This window comes from Cucumis melo, chromosome 7 (assembly GCF_025177605.1).
Source record: "Cucumis melo cultivar AY chromosome 7, USDA_Cmelo_AY_1.0, whole genome shotgun sequence".
NCBI classification, from domain to species: domain Eukaryota; kingdom Viridiplantae; phylum Streptophyta; class Magnoliopsida; order Cucurbitales; family Cucurbitaceae; genus Cucumis; species Cucumis melo.
The window spans coordinates 2780248-2801600 of NC_066863.1; the positions used below are offsets into that span (position 1 = coordinate 2780248).

Sequence of the window (21353 nt, forward strand, 5' to 3'; positions counted from 1 at the left end):
GGGGGGGACAGGATTTGGTTCCCTTAGTTTTCATTTCCAAATTAATTTTGTCTCCATATTTCATCAATTATTTGTCACATTTGTGTGCCCACATGTGACTTCCTATTATTCCTCTATCTCTTACCTTCTCAGAGTGTTGGTTTGTTGACTTAAAGAAAAAAAAAAAAACTTTAGAATAAATTTCTTAATATCAATATGGAAACTTTTAATATAATATAAGCTAAAAGAATCTTCCAATACTTGCTCTTGACAAAAGAAAGAAAGAAATGATACAACTTTTTAATTTTAGAATGAGATGATCCAAATCAAGAATAATTTTTTTGGTTTATATAGATTATTTCTTTAGTTGTCACACAAAAATGCCATTGCCAATAGTTTTACTTGTTTTGTTAACGCTATAGCAATAAGATTATCATTTATCCTTATCCATTTTACTGAGAAAGGTATTATATCGAAATATCAAGAGGTAATTTAACCAAGTTTTTCACTATTATTCTACATGATCGAAGTTTTATTTTTATTATTAAATGGTGATGCATGTCAACAAAAGTCTATCGTAACTAGTATTTATATGTACTAAGGATCAAGAGATATGTGGTTCAAATCCTCTGTATGTGATGTGGAGAATTGAACCGTACAAATTAATTTACATGATAAATTAGATCTTATTTAACAATACGTAGAATGAAGGAATCAAACAAATCAGAATTTAAGTATTAGAATTTTATTCGACGTAAAAGTTGATTCTATGAACACTCGATCAGATGAGTTAGGTGTTTTTTTGAACAAATTATATCCTTAAGTTTGACCACGTCAGCATTAATCCAATTAAAAAAAAGAAAAAGGTATATTTGTTTTGATTTTTGTAGAGCCCACATTTATAGCAAAAGATAGAGCTCAAAATTAGCCATTTGCTTTTTATTTTGGACGAGAAGAAAAATGAACCAACCTTTTTAAATATCAATATCCTCTTTTTCAACACTTTGTCTCTTCTCTAATCCTCCCAATCCCTCAACACCACCAGTTTTCATTTTCATTCTAACCCAATTCAATTTCTAAAACCATCAAACTAGTTATTTTTAGTTTAGTAACATGCACGAGACATATGTATGAATTCTAGGATTAATTAGGTGAGACATGTTCGTGTTGATTATCGGTAGAAAAGCCAAATAGTTTATACTCTGTTTAATAACCATTTGATTGTTATTTTTTTTATTATTGAAAGTTCAAAACATATCTACTTTAAAGTTCAACTAAAAAACAAGAATCTAAAAGTCAAGGTCTTGTTTCGTAAACCATTTAGTACAATTCAATTTCCAAATACAAGAATATATATTTTTCAATTTCAATTTTTTTGATTTGATTGTGACGAAAATTGCATCTAAACCAATAAATAGAAGTAATGTTTACAAACATACTTTTTAAAAATAAAAACCTAAATAGTTTTTTTTTTAAAAAAAATACCTAATCTTTTTAAGATTTCAAAATCATCTCCAATTTAAAACAAAAAACACGTGTCTAATAAAATTATAAAATAAATTAAATCATGTTTGATCCAAAACCTAAAAATTTTAAAGAGTTAGATCATCAATTTCATTACTTATTAACTTCTTATCTGACTCGTCTATAAAGCAAATATAAAGCTAAGGTAGAATTAACCTATCGTGAAAAAAAAAGTTTGTATCTACTTTGGGATTTGCTTAGCAGTTTATTTTATAGGGAAACATGGATATGGTGAGGAAGTTAATATTAATATCATATAACTAATATTATTCTATTAACTTTGAACTAAAGATACTGCTTCGATTAGTACAATAAAGATTTTCTTTTCTTAAAATGGTTATTAAGAATCTCGAAAGTGGTGACAATGTGACAAATCATTAGGTTAAAGTGAAAAATTAATCCCAATTAATTAATCAGTTCCCTAATCTTCCGTCATTAAAATAATTAAATTAAGAAAAATATTCCGCCAAATTATATAAAATTACATTTTTGATACAATCAGCCTGAGGCCATGGTCGTGCCGCGTAGTGTTATGGAATAAAGTAAGTGGATAATGAAGATCAGTGGCCTTTAGAAGCCCTAGAATAAGAGGGAAAAATAAAAAGGTGGGAAATTTGAGAAAAAAAGTGTTTCATAGTTTCAGAGGGAGCAGAAAAATTATTGGGAATTTTGTTTTTTGTTTTTTTGGTATGCAATATTAACGGTCCGTGTTTTTTGTGGGAAGATTTTGTGTGTTTTTTTTATTCTTGCTTCATTTGTTTCTTTTTTAGTGAAAAAAAGTACGGGGATTTTATGAGGTGGTGGTGAATTTGGAGTGGACAGCAAACTAAAGCATCAGGTTTCTTTGCTGAAATGGGTTTTTTCGCCGCTTTGTGGATGATGGGCTTGTTGCAGAAACTGAATTCTACACGTTCATGGTGGTTTTGTGATCTTCTTCTTCTTTCTTAAGGTGGGTTTGCTTTGTTTTCCTTATATTCCCCCCCCCCCCCCTCTCCCCTCCCTTGTGGGGAATTTTCGATATCTTTTCTCAAAAGGGCTGTTTGTTTTGGGGTTGTTTTACTGGTTTCCACAGGGGTTTGATTCGTTTTGCATTTATTGCTTTTGTTGGTCGAGTGGAAGGTGGGGTTATTATATGTGTGAAAAGTTTTGTATTCTAAGTTTTTTGTCTTCTTATTTGAAACCAGCAGCAAGGAATTTGTCATAGGAGTTTGTGAAGTTAAGGATGATTGTTATGTTTTCAGGAAGATGGGAATATTGATAGGTTATTGAGCTCGTTTGTGAGGTACTAATATAGATTGATGATGGTAGAAGAAAGGGTTTGTGATAGTAGTGGAAGAATATATCCAGTCCTTGGATGTTTGTGTGCTGGCTTATGTGCAGCTTTAAGTGGATAACAATGGAGGGATCGTCTGATCACCTTAGGAACCTGGATGATATATCTGGCGTTTGTGAGGAAGATATACTTGTTGACCCTTATGTGCGTTCTCATAAATGGAGTGATATTAGTTTGAGGCAATGGTTGGACAAGCCAGGAAGATCAGTGGATGCTCTTGAATGTCTTCATATATTTACGCAAATAGTGGAGATTGTTAATATTGCTCATGCTCAAGGCATTGTTGTTCACAATGTGCGTCCTTCATGCTTTGTAATGTCTTCTTTCAACCATGTAACCTTTATTGAGTCGGCATCATGTTCAGATTCTGGCTCTGATTCTCTTGAGGATGGCATAAATAGTAGTCAAATGGCAGAGGTTAAAACATCATCTTCTCCCTTTCCAAGCAGCCTTGGAAGTGAGGGTTTCCGATCTGTTATGACCCCTATAAACGCTTTGTCTGAAACTAGCTGCATGCAGTCAAGTTCAATATATGCTGCCCAAGCATCCTTAAATGAAGGGTATGGGAAATGTAGAAAAAAAGATAGAAGACATATTGAAGAAGCAGAAGATAAGGTGCAATCATTTCCCATGAAACAAATATTGGCTATGGAGACTACATGGTACACCAGCCCAGAAGAGGCTTCTGGTAGCCCAAGTTCCAGTGCTTCAGATATCTACCGGTTAGGAGTTCTTCTTTTTGAGGTTAGTATTGCAAGTTCCCTCTGTGTTATTATATAATTTGTGCCTGGCGCCATTTTTACTTCCCCAGGCTCCTGTTTTACCATTAACACTTACTTGCGCCTTTGGACTTTCTATTTTTAGTTTAACATATAAGCTTGTCTGATAATGACACTTGTGACCCAGTTATTCTGCTCCTTCAGCTCGAGAGAAGAGAAGAATAGAACTATGTCCAGCTTGAGGCATAGAGTGCTTCCTACTCAATTGCTGTTGAAGTGGCCAAAAGAAGCTTCATTTTGCTTATGGTTACTGCATCCTGAGCCAACTAATCGACCTAAGCTAAGGTGTGAACCCTCCAAAATTCTTGGGTTACAAATCTTTGGATAAGCTATTAGTGCCTTTTGTGTTTTCCCCCCTCTTCCTAAAAGCTAAGTTTGCAATTAATGGACTGGAACCTTTGCTTTCTCCAGAAATCATTGAGTTGGAAGAAATAATCATGCAACTACATTAAAGTGTATTTTGTTTGATAAGTTTCAACAGTTTTGCTTGTTTATTTTCTGGGCAAGGTGTCGGTGCAGTTCAACAAATTGTTATTTGTTCAAATAATCAAACGAGTGCTGTCTGAGATTTTTTCCTGTATCCTTATAAGAACCTTTTAGCAATGTTTAACTTGAAGGTGTGGGTATCAAGCTATGAATGCAGAAATTTCCTCTTACTTGAAGATTGGATCAAGATGTTAAGAGTGCAATTGCATCCATCGTTAAACAAACTAGTCCACAGTTAAATGAATCTAGATGTCACCATTTTTATTTTGTTTCACCTGTTTTAATTAGTATTTTATTTTACTAATAGGAACGGGATTACTATTGCTAAGGAAAGTTGCAAAAGACGATCTGTGGTGATGAGATATTACCTTGGAGAAAATTCTAGGGTATTATCAGACAACCCTCCAATTGGCAATTAATTAACATAATGTATGTTATCTCAGAAGTCCTTTTTCATGTTAGACCATAACGAAACAGAGAGAATACTCCTAAATGGATGAGAATACCTTATTATTCCATCCAAATATTTTTTAATAATTTCTTTCCATTCAAATAAGCCAAAGAAGACCATGTTCTGCATTTCTCCTAAGAATCTCTCTTTTACCTTTGAGAGGAATTTCATTAAGGCGTTGATGTATAGAATCCACTGCATTTCATGAGGCACACGACATAAAAGGAAATTGGATTTGGTTATTTCACATAGACATAGGGTTGTCGTATTACAGTAAAATTTACTTGAGCAAGAAAGTGAGAATGAGAGAGTAGTCTGAGAATTGTTGTTCAGACCAATCTGACAGAATTGGGCTCGATGGATGTTGTGATGGAGAAATCTTTGGAATATTTTTTGGAATGAAGCTAAGGATTTGAGTTGGTGGTTATGCCTTTTTTTTAGCATTATGGAGGCATCTCTGGCAGATTCAGTTTATTGGCCTATGCTTACGAGAAAGGCTGTGTGTAGAATGCTGGAAGACATTCTTGGAGCCTTCTAGAGCTCCCTTTCAGTTAGGAGTTGTGTTGCTCCCTTTCAGCGAGGAGTTGTGCTCTTTGGCATGGTTTGTCAAATCAATATTTTTGGAGCCTTCTATAAGCAAGAGAACTGTCTGCTGCCACAAAATTGCAAGACATTCTAGCTATTAATTCAGGCTGAGTACTTGCTGAAGTTTTTATATCCAAATATTCTTGTATTAATTTATTTTTAAATAATAATAATATTCATCACAATATATAATTGTGATTTCTTCTCACTCTGTCCTTTGCTAAATCAGTGACTTATTGAGATCAAGCTTATGTATGTTACAGACACCTACTTGGATTATAGTCCTATCTTGCGTTGTATTCTTATTTACTTCATCTTGTTTGGAAATGTAATTATTTTTTAGCAAATGGTGCTAACTTTTAGTAGTGCATATGTGATTTATCTAGAATATACATTTATTTGGTTTCTCTTGTCTTCTTCTTTTATAGTGAATTATTGCAAAGTGAATTTCTCAATGAACCAAAAGATGATCTAGAAGAACGTGAAGCAGCAATCAAGCTACGGAAAAAAATTGAAGAGCAGGAGTTACTGCTAGAATTCCTTTTGCTTATGCAACAAAGAAAGCAGGAAGCTGCTCATAAGCTGCAAGATACCATTTCATTTCTATGCAGTGATATTGAACAAGTTATGAGGCACCAAACTAATTTCAAGAAAAATATTGGGTCACGCACAGATCTTGCGATGGACAATCATTTGCCATTAAATCTCCCTTCAATGCCTCCTGTCAGGAATACTGATTCTGCTGCTCTGGGATCAAGGAAACGATTTAGACCAGGAATTTTGACCCATGATATAGAAGCATGCGGTGATAATCTTGATGATTGCCTGAAGACAAGTTTAGACAATGATAATGAACAAGGAGTACTTTTTAAGAGTTCTCGATTAATGAAGAACTTCAAGAAATTGGAGTTAGCATACTTTTTGATGAGAGGTAGAGTAAACAAGCCATCAAGGCAGTTTGTTAAACACTCATCAATAAGTAGTGATGGTAGGGGGTCCGTAGTTTTAACTGAAAGAAGTTCAGTTAATAATTTGGCTTCCAAAGAGAGTTGCAATGATAATAGACAAGGTGGGTGGATAAGTCCATTCCTGGAGGGTTTGTGCAAGTATCTATCCTTTAGCAAGTTAAAAGTTAAGGCAGACTTGAAGCAAGGAGATCTATTGAATTCCTCCAACTTAGTGTGTTCTCTCAGTTTTGATCGTGATGGAGAATTTTTTGCCACAGCTGGTGTTAATAGGAAAATTAAAGTGTTTGGATATGACTCAATTGTGAATGAAGACCGTGATATTCATTACCCTGTTGTTGAAATGGCCAGCAGGTCAAAACTAAGCAGTGTTTGTTGGAACCGTTACATAAAAAGTCAAATTGCTTCAAGTAATTTTGAGGGTGTAGTGCAGGTAACTGTTGCCATAAATTTTATTCACCTTTGAGATTCCAATATTTTGTGGTCATATTGTTGCATGATGTGTTTAGGTATGGGATGTCACAAGAAGTCAAGTAGTCACTGAAATGGGAGAACATGAGCGGCGTGTATGGTCCATTGACTTCTCATCGGCGGATCCTACAATTTTGGCAAGTGGGAGTGATGATGGATCAGTTAAGCTCTGGAGTATCAATCAGGCAATTCTATTTTTCCACTTGGTGGATGTCAGCTTTGAAACTAAACGTACTACAGTAATCTAATTGCATGCTAACGATATTTGTGTGGAATGTTTGATAATTTGTTCCTTACTTGGGTTGCTACTGCAGGGTATAAGTATTGGAACAATCAGAACAAAAGCCAATGTCTGCTGTGTACAATTTCCTGTGGATTCTGGTCGGTCCCTTGCATTTGGTTCAGCTGATCACAAAATTTATTACTATGACATGCGGAATATAAGAGTACCTTTGTGCACCTTCACTGGACATAACAAAACTGTGAGTTACGTCAAGTATATAGACTCGAGCACTCTTGTTTCTGCATCCACTGATAACACTTTGAAGCTCTGGGATTTGTCTATGTCCACGTCCCGGGTTGTTGATACTCCAGTTCAGTCCTTCACAGGCCACATGAATATTAAGGTACAAATTTTGTTTGTGGAACTTTGATCACGTATTTTGGTGTCTTTCATCTGCTTTGGCAAAAAGGTAAATAATTTCTCACTCGATCAGATTCATGTATTAATTTGGAAACAGTGGATTCTTATCCCCAATGGGTGCTGGCATCAATTTTTTGGTTTAGCTCAAATGGAAGCTCTTTTGCATTTGGTTTTTTGTTATTTCATTAAAAAAATTGAATGGAATGAGAATGAAAGGTGGAAAGGAATCCTAATAGGAACTTTTAAATGAGCCTATAATTATATATTTTGGTTACTAAGAGGGTCACATATGAGGAAAGGCATCCGTAAGAGGGTCACAAAACAATTATATATTTTGGTTTGGAGAAGAATCTTTGTTCATCAAGTCAAAACATCAACAAATCAAACTACGGAATGCTTCCTTTTCTTTCCACCCTTTTCACCATCCCTTGCAGCATTTAGGGTTACTTATAGTTGTTTGTTATATCTGTAAAATACTAAAATGCTTTATGGGTTGCTATCCCCCATTTGACAATAAAAGCCTCGTACCCTGTAAAGAGCCCTGAAGTTGACGAATAGCTGATGGCCTATTTAAATTTCTATTGCAGAACTTTGTGGGGCTGTCCGTTTCTGATGGTTACATTGCTACAGGTTCAGAGACAAATGAGGTTAGTTTTTGCATTCATTTTTTTGTTTATTGCTAAAATCCATTACCATCAATTTTAGATTATACCACCTTAATCTCATTCCTTGTTGCCACCAATGATTCAATCTTCATTTCTCTGGCTTATTCCTTTATTATTCATTCCTCAAAACTGCATCTAAGAAATCTGTCCATCCGTTCTTGTTAGGACAAAATTTTATGTTGTCTTATTCTTAAGGGTCCTATTCTTACACATAGTTGTGAATTCTAATTTAACAATATGAGCACTCTTCAATATGAAACTATGAACACATAAATATGGATATTGGTTTCTCTAGATCAAAATATGACCCCTCCCTCCTGTCCTCTTTTTCATACTATCAGAACATAGATCATTAGCAAACGAAAACTAATATGTATTATTGCTGTTATTGATCAATTATCATCTCATTAGCTCTTGGAATGTTTTTCTATTCCCTGGATGTAGGTTTTTGTCTACCACAAAGCCTTTCCAATGCCAGCATTGTCGTACAAGTTTCAAATCGATCCTCTTTCAAGTCATGAAATGGATGACTCTGCACAATTTATCTCTTCGGTTTGTTGGCGTAGCCAGTCGTCTTCATTAGTAGCTGCAAACTCAACTGGGCATATCAAAATTTTGGAAATGGTTTAGAAGAGAGGGGCAATGCCTTAAATAAGGATGTAACTTGCTTACAGAAAAATTGAGGCAGAGAAATATGTTGCGGACCCAAGAAGCTCATGCAGCTATAACTTTTTACAAAGGTTAGATCTTAATATTAAGCAACAATAATTTGGCAAGTATATCAGAGTGGGTTGGGGACTTTTGTTTGGAAAAAATTGGTGGTGTTCAAGTTTGTAGATAGAAATTCAAAGAGTAAGAGAGAGAGAAAGAGGAAGAGGGAAGTGTGGGGGTGGGTTGATATCCCTATTCATGTATAAATCGAATGCAAAATTGTTCAGAGCAATTCAGTATATTGTAGTCTTTGCATCTCTCTCCCTCATTATCGCTAAATGAAATTATTCGATGTGATCACTGCATTGTTCTATGAATATCATTGCAAGTTCAAAATATGTATATATATATATATATGCCTCCTGATGAGATGGTTAGACATAGATGTTGATCTGACAACTTCTATACTATATAGTCAAAACTAAATAAAATTATTTTTTATATCAAATTATTTCATAATGATACACATTCTTATGTTTAACCTAAACATTTCTAATTAGGTAATGGTGAAAATATTTATTTTTCTTTGAGAAGGGGTGAGAATGTAAGTTGAATCTATATGTGTGTGGATGGTGATGTATTATATAAATATATAAATTATATAAGTTTTGTTTTAGTTCATTTTGTTTGTGAAGATAGTAACTTTATTTTGGAAAGCATGAAACAAAACTGCAACTATTTACTATAAATAACAATTGGTTGAACCAAATAAAGGATGTTTGGCCATTCAATGAAATGGATGCATTGATTTTTTTTTTTTTTTAATGAAAATTTGGTTATTAACTTCACATCTAATTTATTGACTAATACATGCTTAGTTAGAATCATTATTAAATGAAAATAAATAAATAAATAAACAAATTTTAAATATGTCAATTATAATATCAGTGATAATATACTTATGGTAAATAAATATAATCAAGTACGTATAAATGTGGTCGGGTTTAAGACAATTATAAAACAATAAATTTAAGGATTTTTTTTTTTAAAAATATAACAAACCAGCCAAATATTTACACCAACAATTTTGAAAGAAGAAAAAGTTCACAGGCCTATAATGAAAGATACAAAGGATGTCCAAGTCAACGCGCGATTAATTTGACATACACGCACGTGTAATTCTTTTTTTAAACGATCATGATACGCGATCGTGTAAAAAAGGACACAATCGTGTAGAAAATGATACATGATCATGTAGATAGTATCAACACCGGCCAAATGCACGCGTGTAATTCTTCTAAACAATCGTGATCCATGATTATGTAGAAAATGATACACGATCGCGTATTTCATGATGCACTATTGCTAGTTCATGATAAACGATAGTTTTGAAAAAGCCCTACACGATCGTGTAGTTCATGATAAATGATGGTTTTGCAAAGCCCTATGGTAAACAATTATGTAGTTATCTCTGTCCACGACATTAACCGCCACTGTGAAGAAGATGGAATGAAAGAAAGAAAATATCGAAGGCGCTTGATCGCAAGGAAATTCAAAAGCGACAACGTTAGAAAAATGGCCGATTCCATGTTTTGTTATAGATAAAGTAAATATTTTAGAATTTTGTTATATTGACGTAAATTACCCTAAATTTATTTAAATTAGTTTATTAGTCTAAACTTTTCCTTAAAATTACCTCAGACTCATCAAAGGTTGAACTGAACTAAGTCATTTGTTTTCTAGGGATGTTAAATGGCGAAGGAAAAACCCCGTCCATACTCCCTACCCTTTCCCTCTCTCTAGTTTTACACATAACGCATCTCGTCGCCGGAGAAGCCGCCGGAACCATGTCCCGTCGACAGACTCTTCTTCATTGCAGTTGTCCGTAAACAGTGACAGCAACAAAATCCATGGAGATTCCTTGTCTTTCTCGAAACCTCCGTAATTTCTCCAACCCTTACTTCTACTCTATTTATTCATTTGCTCCTTATTCTCCATTTCCTTTGTACCGTTTTTTTTCTCGATTTTATACCACACCGGCTTCCGATTCTGCTGCTGGGTCTTCCTTAATCTGCAATTCAACTTCTCAATCCGTGTCTTCATTGTGTTTGTTTGAGAGATGTAATGGCCGAACATCGGATTTGAATCTTGCATTGTTTCGACACCACTACAGAAGCTGCCGTTCATTTTCATCCTTTTCGTTGAAGAAGCTTCAACGTGGGACTGGTAATATAAATCTGTCTAAACCTATTGCTACCTCCGAGAAATTTTGGCAAATTATTGATATCATTCAGATAAATCAAGAGGATTTGGAGTCCAAGTTGGATTCTTTGAATGTACGTTTAACTAATGTTCTAGTTGTTGAGATTTTGGGGATGCTGAATAAGCGTAAGATTTCTGCCTTTCGTTTTTTCAACTGGGTTAGTGTTCAATGGTGTAGATTTCCTAGTAACTCTGATGTTTACAGTCTACTTATTGATAATTTTGGTAGATTAGATGATTATGAGGGAATTCTTCCTTTTCTGATTGAGTTTAGTCGCAAAGGAATTGAGCTAAACCACAAAGCATTTGGGTTTTTACTTCCACTAGCAAATGAAGATTCAATGAAATCTTCTGTTATAAAACTTGTTAAGATGTTGAATAAAGCGGAAGGAACTTGTAGAATATCTGGGGTCAAGGCATTGATTGAGATGTTCTGTTCCGTTGGTTCTTCTGAAATGGCCAAGTTTGTGATTGAGATAACCGAGAAAAGATCATCTTTTTACTATATAATTGTTCGGGAACAATGTCAACGAAAAGATTTCGAAGGAGCTAGATGTACTCTTGATGAGATGAGGCAAGCGGGTTGTCTCCCAGATTCGGGGATTTTCAATTATCTGCTCAGTAGTTTATGCAAGAATGACAAATTTGGTGAAGCACATAACCTGTTTGAAGAAATGCTCGAACAAAATTGTCCTCCAAACTCTTTGTCATTTGAAGTCATTATCTGCCATCTCTGCAAAATTGGTAACATTGAGTCAGCACTCGGCTTTCTTGACACGATGGTGGCAAGGGGTCTTCAGCCTCGCCTTTCGACACATGCTACCTTCGTGAAAAGCTACTTCTATTCACGAAGATACGAGGAAGCGTATCAGTATGCAGTAGATTCTAGCTCGAAATATGTCATGACACAAAATGCAACATATAGCTTGCTTGCAACTCTTCATGAGAAAAGAGGAAACTTAGTTGATGCTCAAAAAATTCTTTCTGAGTTGGTAGATGCAGGTCTTAAACCAAACTTTCATGTGTGCAAGAGAGTTCTGAAGAAGCTTCAGGTTCAAGGCAGGGAAGATTTAGCCAATGATTTGAAGGGAAAATTATCCAATGTAGGTTTACAAATTGGCATTCGAACTGAATAATGTTTTGTTGTTTGTTTCTTCTAATTTTGTATGCCAAGTTTGAGTGAGAAATATGAAGAGCTGAGTAGTTTGATTTGAAAAAAAAAGGTATAAAGAGTTGAACCATATAAAGGATGTTATACCATTCAAATGAAATATGCTTTGATTACTTTTTTAAATGAAAACTTGATTATTAGTTTCACATCTAATTTAATGACTTCATACACGAAAAAAGAAAAAGAAGAAGAATTATCCATTGAATTAAATGGAGGGCATAAACATAATAATTAAAACGAGTATTGAATTCCCTTTGCTCTCTCAAAAAGCTTCCATAGGGAAGATACGTTGAGAAGTGTCCAATTTGCTAAGAAGGGGTCTTTTAACTCGGACACAAAAAAGATTTTGGAGGTTTTTGACGAAGGTTTTCAAAGGTAATCCTTCTAAATCCTTTACTTATATGCTTAGCTGAGATGATATGTAAGTTTTAGTTTGGTATTGTTGAATCTTCCAATTCAAATACAAAAGCGGTAAGTCGCTTCTACTGCGGGATTCAATCCTTCAAATCAACTTCTTTGTTGATTGTCTTACCTATCATTATAATGTAACACCATAACTATGTCAATTGTCAACCATTGTTAATGCTTATTAAAAATTTTAATCTTTAATGAGAATCAAGTAAAACAGCATAAAGATGATTTTAAAGAACCGTCACAATTGTAGTCTTGCATTTTTAAATCCATGCAATTGTGAAAATAAGTATACTAGGTTAGATAACATTTTCATTATTTGTTTTCAAATTGTGAACCAAATTTTTGTTTTCCTAAATAGAGGAACATAGCATAAGAAGTCACAATCCAATGAATTTGACCTTAATTAGAAAAGAATGAAAAGAAACATGCAATATGAGGAGAACGTAGATATTACTAAACAAAATTAACTTGTGCTCCTTCGATAACATTTTCACTACTTATTTTAAGATTGTGAAACATGTTTCATGTTTCTTTACCAATAAAGTGAATATAACAAAAGTATTATAGAATGTTATTTGCTTCTCACTTAAATGAGAAACAATGAAACTAAATGAGAAACAACAAAGAAGAATGTTATCTGAATGATAACAACTATGATGAGTGACATGGGAACAAGAATTCCAAACTTTTATCTTTGACCTTCTTCATGAATCAATATTTCTTCTAGCTAAGACTATTTACACTGATCTTGACCTAATTTAGCAGCCAAAGTTAGCTTTGTTGTGAGGCGGCGAAGCCTCTTAGCTCCTGGCCCTGGCTTGATCTTCAATGCGTTTCCAACTTTTGTGCATTTTGGTTTCCCAGAGCACCACCCACCAGGGGTAAAACTCCCTTTATCATAACGTCCTAGTAGCTCTTGATCAATCTTGTCCAGCACAGGGTTGTCTTGCCGAAACTTCCGAGCAAAGGCCGCGCCGCTGGCTATCATCTTTTCGGTGTCGTTAATGGTAAGGGCATGAGGATGCTGTCGCGGAGGAACATCCCAAGAGATGTAATGCAAGTCATGGTTAACTGCAGTTTTTGCAAACTCAGGCTCATTGCAGATTACAGTGTGGAAGTAGCCTTCTGGGGAGGAAACAAAGTTTGTGTAGTACATGAGAAGTGTTCTAGGAAGGTTGTCCCAACCCCAGATGAGGTACTCCACAAATGAACGTGACAGAACCATCCATGCCGATCCTAGTAAAAGAAAAAGGCCAAGAATTCGTTTGATAAGTTTCTGTTTTTAAATGAGTTCAGTAGATTAGAATGCTTGATCAGTTCTCTCATCACAAACCAGTGAATAACTTGAATGCTGTAGGGAGAGCTCGTGTTGGGTTGACCCAAAAAACATCTGATTTGGTTGTTTTGTATAATCCAGGATCTATCATCAATGGCATTGCTCGTTTATTCCTGCAGAATAAATTCAAATATCGACTCACTTCACCATCATAGGAAGAGAAAGAGAGAAAGAGAGAAGAAAATGCTCACGCTTTCCATCCTAACTTGCTTGTGTGTTCAATGAAGTTCAAATTTCTATCTAGTGGTGAGAATGTGTGCAGAAGATCTGTAAGTAGCATCAAAATTTTTCCTCGTTAAATCACACCAAAGCAAGAAATGGAAAGAAAATTAGACACATTGGCGATTTTAGCTACTGAAGCTTCTATGTTCTAAACCCTCCAACCTTGTTTCATATGTTGAAAGAGAATGGGGAAGCACTTCTCAACCTTATGCTTATCTATTTATTCGAACGATGAGACAAAAATACTCAACCAGGTCTTGTTTCACAGCTTGAGAACTGTCAAATCAATTGATTGCAGTGTGGCTAACAATATCCTAAGCAAGAAAGGTTCACTGGTGCAAGCTAAAGGCTGGTATGTTGCCAAAATTTCAATTAAATGATGGAAATGGGACTGACCGTCTTGAGTGATGAGAGGGTAGTCTGAAGCACTGAGGTTGATAAACCAATCCCAGTCATTGCTTCTTTTGAGAAGAATAGCACAAGCATGGAGAGTATTAGCCACCATTGTTGGTCCTCTGTAAGTAACCATATTTGCTTTGGTGATCATGAAAACATTCCCAATCTCAGCAAAAATGGACTCATTTGCCACTCTTGAAGCAAGCTCCAATCTCTCCGTTGGAGGTGACTCCAGGTCCAAATGAACAACGTATTGATTCAATGGATGGTAAACTGCTTTGAGAGTTCTCCACAGCTTTTCTAAGTCGCCTTTTGATCCTGAAACCAGGTAAGCAAACCGTGGAATCATAAATGCAGCGTTCGGCGGTGGCGGAGACTGTGGTAACCTCCCAACTTTCCTCTCGGCAAACAATGATGGGTTCGTTTGGTTTGTGGGCATTGGAGATGGAAACATTGAGAAGATTGAATTGATTGTGTGAACAGAAGAGATTAGACCCATGTTGAAGGAAGTAGCAAGGAGGAATATACATATTAGAGAACTTATCGCAAGAGGAAATAGCCATTTCTTCTCTAAGCTGAGATGCCCCATAGCAGATTCTTATCATAAGTTCTTCCAGATCAAACTCTCATCTGCTTGATGCTTTGCAACTCCGATTAACAGCCTTTAATCAAACAAATAAATGACATTTAGACTTTACAAGTAAACGATCAATTGAACAGAAAAAAGAAAAAGACAGCACTATCTAGAATTAACATCTATTTTCACAAAGTAATAAAAGTTTTCGATATTGAAACAGAGTGAAACAAGTCCAAATAACATCAAGTTTGGCTAAAACTCCGCTAAAATCCCCGTGTAAACCCATCATTTTTATCTGATAAACACAACTAAAAAAAGAGGAAATGTTTAAAACACAATGAGGATGAACTAACGTATCTCTCTCTCTCCAAAATTCCAGGAATCCAAATCAATGAAACAGTAACAAATCCTAATCTGTACACTCAGTAACAGGTAGCAAATTCAATTGAATAACATTAAGACTAAAACACCAATAAGAATAAAAAAACAAGCACCACCCAGATAAGAAAATCGATTTATCAAATCAACCCAGATATCCAAATCCAAGAAAAAACTCAAACTATTCACAACATCAGAGGCACAAAACGAAAACAGAGTAGAGTGTTGTTACATAACAAATAAGAAGAAACAAAAACAAAAGAATACCCAGAAATGGTGACACCAGTGAGAACAGAAAAAGAGCAGCAATCAGATTCAAACCCAGAAGAGAATCAAAAGTGGGGCAACAGAAGAAGAAGAAGAAGAAGAAGAAGAAGATAGTGATGATGGTGAAGGAATAAATGAAGCAGAAGCCGACATGGGTTTGCTGTACGCACGTCCAGAGAAGAAGGAAGAATATTATTTTTTTAAAAATAATAATAATTAAAAAAAAAAAAAAAAAAAAGGATTGCTCAGATTTTGGATTGAGAAAGAGAAGATGAAAGTCAGAGATGGAAAAATAAAATAATGAGGAAAAAGAGAGGGGGAATTGGAGAGTTAGCCATTTCTGTTATGGTGTTAGCTTTCTTTGGGATCTTGACCAAGACAACGGCTACTTTCCCTACCATTATAATCTATTTTCTAGTAAAAATATCGTTTTCCATCTTACCACTTTTTGAGTTTTTAGAATTTTTGTTTCATAACAAAATTTCTATACATAAACAAAATTTTATTGCTCAAAATATTTATAATATAATAAAATTTAACCTAAATTATTTTCAATTATAACAAAATAAACAAAAATATATCTAAATATCATGGTCTGCGTATAGACACAAATAATAATCTATCTTAGTTTATAATAAATAGATAGTGATATTGTACCGTACCCGTAAATACCTTTTTAAAAATATTCATTTAAAATAATTCTTTTTTAATTTAGTAACATTTGTAGATCTTATATTTAATAACTTAAAATTAGTTTTTATAACAAAAAAAAAAGTTAAAATTGAGATCCCATAACTTTCTTTTAAGTGTTAAAATTGGATTTTCTAATTTGTATTGGTTGTAGAAATTGGATGCTTACTACTAAAAAATTGAATCCTTAAACTTGTGTGATGTTTCAATTTCTACTATTATTTAAGTTTAAGAGTACAATTTTTTTTTAAGATTTGAGGGTATGTTTGTAACTGATGATAATAAATTTGGATTTGATCTTAGTCATTTGTTATACTAATTTTTTAATGAATTAATAACAATAATTTTGATGTAAGAAAGATAATTAATCGTGTTTAGAAAATTTATAATGAAAATGTATCGATAATAAAAAGTTCTTGGAAAAAAAAGCAATTATAAACAAACAACATAGACTATATTTAAGATTCATTTTAAATACAATTGGATGTGAGAAAATATATAAAATAAAAATTAGTCACTTAAAAAGTTTATAGACTAAAAGTGAATAATTCATGAAGTGTAGCGACTAAAATGATATTTTAACTTGTTTTATTATCTATTTTGAAAGATAATTTGTTGACTTTGATTTCTATTAGATTGCAAACTCTAAATTTAAATAAGTATACAATATTAACCGTAGATTTGAAAATGCACTTCGATGTTTATCGTCTAATAAGTTTTCACTTGAAAATCGTTAAAAAAAAAGTTATCATATAGAGTGATACTTTTTAGTTAATATTTGTGAGTTTTGATAAAGTTGTTTCATGGTTAAATGGAGCAACGATATCATTGAAATTTATAGAGATTTTTACGCACTTTAAAGTTGAATAGACGATAGATTTTGATTACATTAAAGTAGATAGTAGCTTCTTGAAGTAATGATGGTACGCTCTCGCCTCGTGGATCTTTTTTCGATCCATGAATATCTTGGTTGAACTCGATTGCTTAGATGTTGTCAATATGTTGAATGATGGTTTTGTTGAATGTCAACATTCGTCTCAAGTGAAGAGACTAAAGAAGTAGGTAATTGAGTTGGGGACTATTTCTTTCTCTCACGTTCGTATGAGTCAAAAATGCATTGGTGCACCTCTTTGATTCTCTATACTCCTTTTCTTAAAAGATTTACATTGATCATGTCTCGCGAAGAGAAGTTCTTAAATGGAATAGGTATGCTATTTCAAATTTCTTCCTCTACATATAAAATTATAAATAAACTCCAATTCGAGATTACATTGGTTGATGCTTTTGTAGTGAGTTCATAGCCTATAGTCAAAGGTACCAATGTGATTTTTTGACAATGCAACATTATAATTTTATCAAAGCATTGTAGGTAATCTTTTTCAAATCTTACAAATAAAACCTTTTAAAATAATATATTTGGATATATATATATATATATATATATTTGTTATATATAAATTAAAAACTGATTTAAAAAAGGAATTGTCTTATACTAAAAAAATAAATAAGGGATCTTGACATCAAATAATTAATATAGAGACGGACTCTGCTTTCCATCTATTGTTTATTTTATAATTATTACATAAAATATTGATAAAATGATTTTCCAATTAAATTTCATTTGAGACTAATTATTGAAAGTAATCAAAGAAAATCTAAACAAACAAAATAAGACGTGCATGCATGGATGATTAAGAGTCAGCTTAAAAACTTGAAAGATGTCGTTTTTTTGGTTGGAAAACTATTGTAAATGTAACAAAACACAAACACGACCAAGGTAACAAAGTTCATAAAATTAGTCATTTTTTTTTAATATTTCAAGTTTGTCCTTCCATACTTCTTTCTTCCGTGATTCGTTTTACTCCTCTATTTCGTCTTCTCCGTTCTTTTATGCGATTTCGTCTTTCTTCTTTCCACATTTTCTTTTCGGTGATTTCTTTCCATCATCTTTCTTATTTTTCAATGTCGTTTAATCTTACAATCGTTTTTCTTATTTTCCTACTTTTTTTCGCTTCCATTTGTTTCTATCGCCTTTCTACTATTTTTTTTACGCGTTTGCATTTGTGTAACCAAAATTCTAAAGATTCTTTATATCCTAAACAACTTTGTATAAGAATGTGTAAAATAGCAAAATCTAGAATATTGTATATAAAGAATCTTGAAAAAAAATCATTTAAATTGGAGTAGTCAAATATAAATGTATATTATATTAAGATTTAATATGTAAATAGCCAAAATCTACCATGATTGAACCTATTACTTTTTAATATGTAAATATTAAACCTATAAAAACAAGAAGATAAATAAATGGATAAAAATTTAACACTATAAATATACATTTTTAAAAAACGAATGTGTTATTATATTAAGAGTGAGAAAGTTGAAAAGGTAAAATTGAAATATTGGAGGATTTTAAACCAAATATACTATATTTTATTTATTTATTTTACCATTTATCTCAAAAGTTAATGTTATTTTAAAAATACAAGGCAGTATACCATCTATTTTTTTTTAAAAAAAATGTCACAAATAAATTTATTTTTTATTCATAGATTTTTATCATTTTCCTCTAATATTAAAAAATAAAATTTTCTCAAAAAAAATATTTATTATTCACAATTTATCATAAAATACTCAAGTTTCAAATTCCTAATTTGATGAAACAACCCAAAAAATAAAAATGATTGAAGATACATGAGATGCAATTAGAATCTTTTCTATTTATCGGTGACTTATGCTATGACATATACCTTTTCTTTCTCTCAATTCTCTCCTATGATCCTACAAGGATACTTGACTAAATTATTTTAAATGGAAATTTAAATTCAATTTTGTTCATGTGAAATAGTTGGAATTAGGTACGTAATAGTTTACATGTGTACGTTTAGAAGAGTCGAAAGATAAATAACTATAGTCTTGCAAACTACCATGTGAGTCTCTTTTGAACGCTATCTTTGAATGTACCATTAAATTGTATTTGATGAATGAGCTTGTTTGTAGTGGAGATTGTTGTATAAATGGTAGTGGTGTAGTGAGTTAGTGTGTTTGTACTAGTGATAGAATTTTGAGGGTGGTGGCATACTTCTCTGGTGGGAATGATTGCAAAAGTTATATAATGAGATAAAAATTTCAATTTCTATTGTTTTCTTTATGTGATTTTTGTTGACACGTGTGTGAAAGGAAATAAAAGGGCCAAAGTTGGTTTATATGGCTCAAATAACCTCAAACGAAAAACAAAATCAAATTCACCTTTACATATATTGAATAATTAAGGATTACGTAGATTATTGACAATTGAGGTATAATTGGAAAAGAATGAAAAAAAAATATATATATATATATGAGAGTATCCAAAAAGTTTTATATTAAAAAAGAAAGAAAGAAAGAAAAAAAAAAGAAAAAAAGAAAATGGAAGTTAGGGTATCATTGGGGTAAGATTTGTCAACGTGTCCTTATTAAGGGCACCTAAAATCCACGTGGTTAACACGTGGGAAATTAAATTGACTGAATTGAAGGAGACAGAATTATTGATACAAAGTAGAGACTGAAAAAAAGGGTATTAACGTCATTCCACCTTTTTGCTATCCCCCCACATCTTAAAGACAAAACTGCTCAGTTTTCATCCAGCAGTGTAACCCACGCGCCTTCCCCGTTTTCCCTATCCAACCAAAATATCATTGTTTTTTCTTCTTTTGTTTTTTCTCTTCTTTTGTAAATTGACCTATTTAGTCCTAAATTATTATCTCTTACTCCTTCATTTTTTTTCTTTTAATAATTATATCATTTATCTCTTAAAATTATCTTTTAATAATTATATTAAAAATATTTATTATATTTTGTCAATACTTTTATATTTTATAATTTTCTTTAAGAATATTTTGATAAGATTTACCAAAATTTAGAGTTTAATTTGACAAGGAAATTATACGTAAGAGTTTAAATTGATATACTTAAGATATTCATAGTTTAAATTAGTATCCCAACTAAAATTATTTAAAAAGAAATAGTTAAAGTTTAGTTCACTCTGTAGTTAATATGTTAATCCACTCTATTGTAATATATATAATAATACAATAACTTTGTTCCAATGTTTTGAATCCAAATAAGATATATGTTGTATATATATATAAAAGAATGCAACCAAATCCACAGAAAATGTAATTTGTTAAGAAAAAAGAAATGGTTTTGTGATGAGCCAATGTTTCAAAATTATTTATTAGGAATGAAAAGTAGAAAAAAAGAGTCAATATTAGGTTAGGTTAGTGGTGCCATTAATAATGCTAAAGTAACTCATAGTCTTGCTTCCATCACTCAAAAAGTCAACTTATATAATTAACCTTTTTTTAAACCTCAAGTTACTATTAACTATATCATAAAATAAAAGAGTTTTGATTTCAATAATAAATCATTTTTATTATCATCATTCATCCTAGAAAATTCAAAATAAAGGAGAAAATCTCAAAAATGATTTTAAATCGTAAAACTTAGAAAATATAATCACCAACCCTAAAATATTAGAGATGGTAATAGACCGTAAATATTTTCTCATCCATAATAATTATTTAATAATATTTATAGATATGATAATTGCAATTATTTTTGAATAAATAAAACAAAATTTCGATTTTAAAACCAGTAGATTATAGGTTAAATTGTTGAGTTAAGATGAAAATGACTCTCATACTTATGCAACTTATCACTATATAATTGGAATTTCAATATATGTTTCAAATTCGAAATTTTCCCTTAATTTGATCAAAGAGTTTGTAAACTCTACAACTAAAAAAACATCGATTCACGTTTAATTTATTAAATTAAGTTTAAGATATTTAAAATGATTTTAACTTATTTTAAAATAAATTACAACCCTATCAGCAAGTTTGAGCAATGAGTTTGTGAACCTAAAATATCTAATTTTCATTTAAACAAATAACAAAAATATAAAGATTTTTATTATAATTTGTATATACAAATTTTTTTTTCAAAAAGAAAAAGATCTTAAAGGAAAGCAAAAAAGAAACTCAAGACTTGAGCGGTCTATCCTTGGAAAAGGGATGTATATAATTCTAGAAGAAACTAAACAAAGATTACATTTTTATTTTGTTTGA

General features: G+C 32.3%; 3 protein-coding genes across 8 annotated transcripts; 2 read left to right on the plus strand and 1 right to left on the minus strand.

Annotated features, from left to right (window-relative positions):
- Positions 1–2124: 2124 nt before the first annotated feature.
- Positions 2125–8847, plus strand: LOC103493482 (protein SPA1-RELATED 3). 6 transcript variants are annotated; one of them, XM_051087924.1, is made up of 9 exons: positions 2149–2190; positions 2274–2452; positions 2691–3580; positions 3743–3900; positions 5566–6535; positions 6612–6758; positions 6888–7199; positions 7804–7863; positions 8326–8847. In XM_051087924.1, exons 3-9 carry the CDS (start codon positions 2858–2860, stop codon positions 8509–8511), a joined length of 2556 nt encoding a protein of 851 aa, XP_050943881.1. In that variant the 5' UTR covers positions 2149–2190; positions 2274–2452; positions 2691–2857; the 3' UTR covers positions 8512–8847. The 6 variants fall into 6 exon arrangements, with proteins under 6 accessions (XP_050943882.1, XP_050943880.1, XP_016901327.2 ...); XM_051087923.1 differs by having other exon boundaries at positions 2129–2452; positions 2576–3580; XM_017045838.2 differs by having other exon boundaries at positions 2129–2452; positions 2688–3580.
- Positions 8848–10442: 1595 nt separating this feature from the next.
- Positions 10443–11930, plus strand: LOC103493885 (pentatricopeptide repeat-containing protein At3g62470, mitochondrial-like). The gene has a single exon (XM_051087704.1). The coding sequence runs from the start codon at positions 10443–10445 to the stop codon at positions 11928–11930; it is 1488 nt and encodes a 495-aa protein (XP_050943661.1).
- An 899-nt stretch (positions 11931–12829) lies between these two features.
- On the minus strand, positions 12830–15855 carry LOC103493483 (beta-glucuronosyltransferase GlcAT14B-like). Its single transcript, XM_008454230.3, has 5 exons — positions 15556–15855; positions 14334–14995; positions 13907–13982; positions 13713–13828; positions 12830–13615 (listed from the first exon to the last, which is right to left on the minus strand). The coding sequence occupies exons 2-5, from the start codon at positions 14920–14922 to the stop codon at positions 13113–13115; spliced, it is 1284 nt and encodes a 427-aa protein (XP_008452452.2). The 5' UTR covers positions 14923–14995; positions 15556–15855; the 3' UTR covers positions 12830–13112.
- Positions 15856–21353: the final 5498 nt, after the last annotated feature.

Coding starts and splice junctions, on each gene's coding strand:
- LOC103493885 (XM_051087704.1), top strand. CDS start 10,443: ATGGAGATTCCTTGTCTTTCTCGAAACCTCCGTAATTTCTCCAACCCT.
- LOC103493482 (XM_051087923.1), top strand. CDS start 2,858: ATGTTTGTGTGCTGGCTTATGTGCAGCTTTAAGTGGATAACAATGGAG. Junction 6,536..6,611: donor ATTTTGAGGGTGTAGTGCAG/GTAACTGTTGCC, acceptor TGATGTGTTTAG/GTATGGGATGTCACAAGAAG. Junction 7,200..7,803: donor CAGGCCACATGAATATTAAG/GTACAAATTTTG, acceptor TTTCTATTGCAG/AACTTTGTGGGGCTGTCCGT.
- LOC103493483 (XM_008454230.3), bottom strand. CDS start 14,922: ATGGGGCATCTCAGCTTAGAGAAGAAATGGCTATTTCCTCTTGCGATA. Junction 13,829..13,906: donor AGCAAGTTAGGATGGAAAGC/GTGAGCATTTTC, acceptor TTTATTCTGCAG/GAATAAACGAGCAATGCCAT. Junction 13,616..13,712: donor AGCATTCAAGTTATTCACTG/GTTTGTGATGAG, acceptor TTCTTTTACTAG/GATCGGCATGGATGGTTCTG.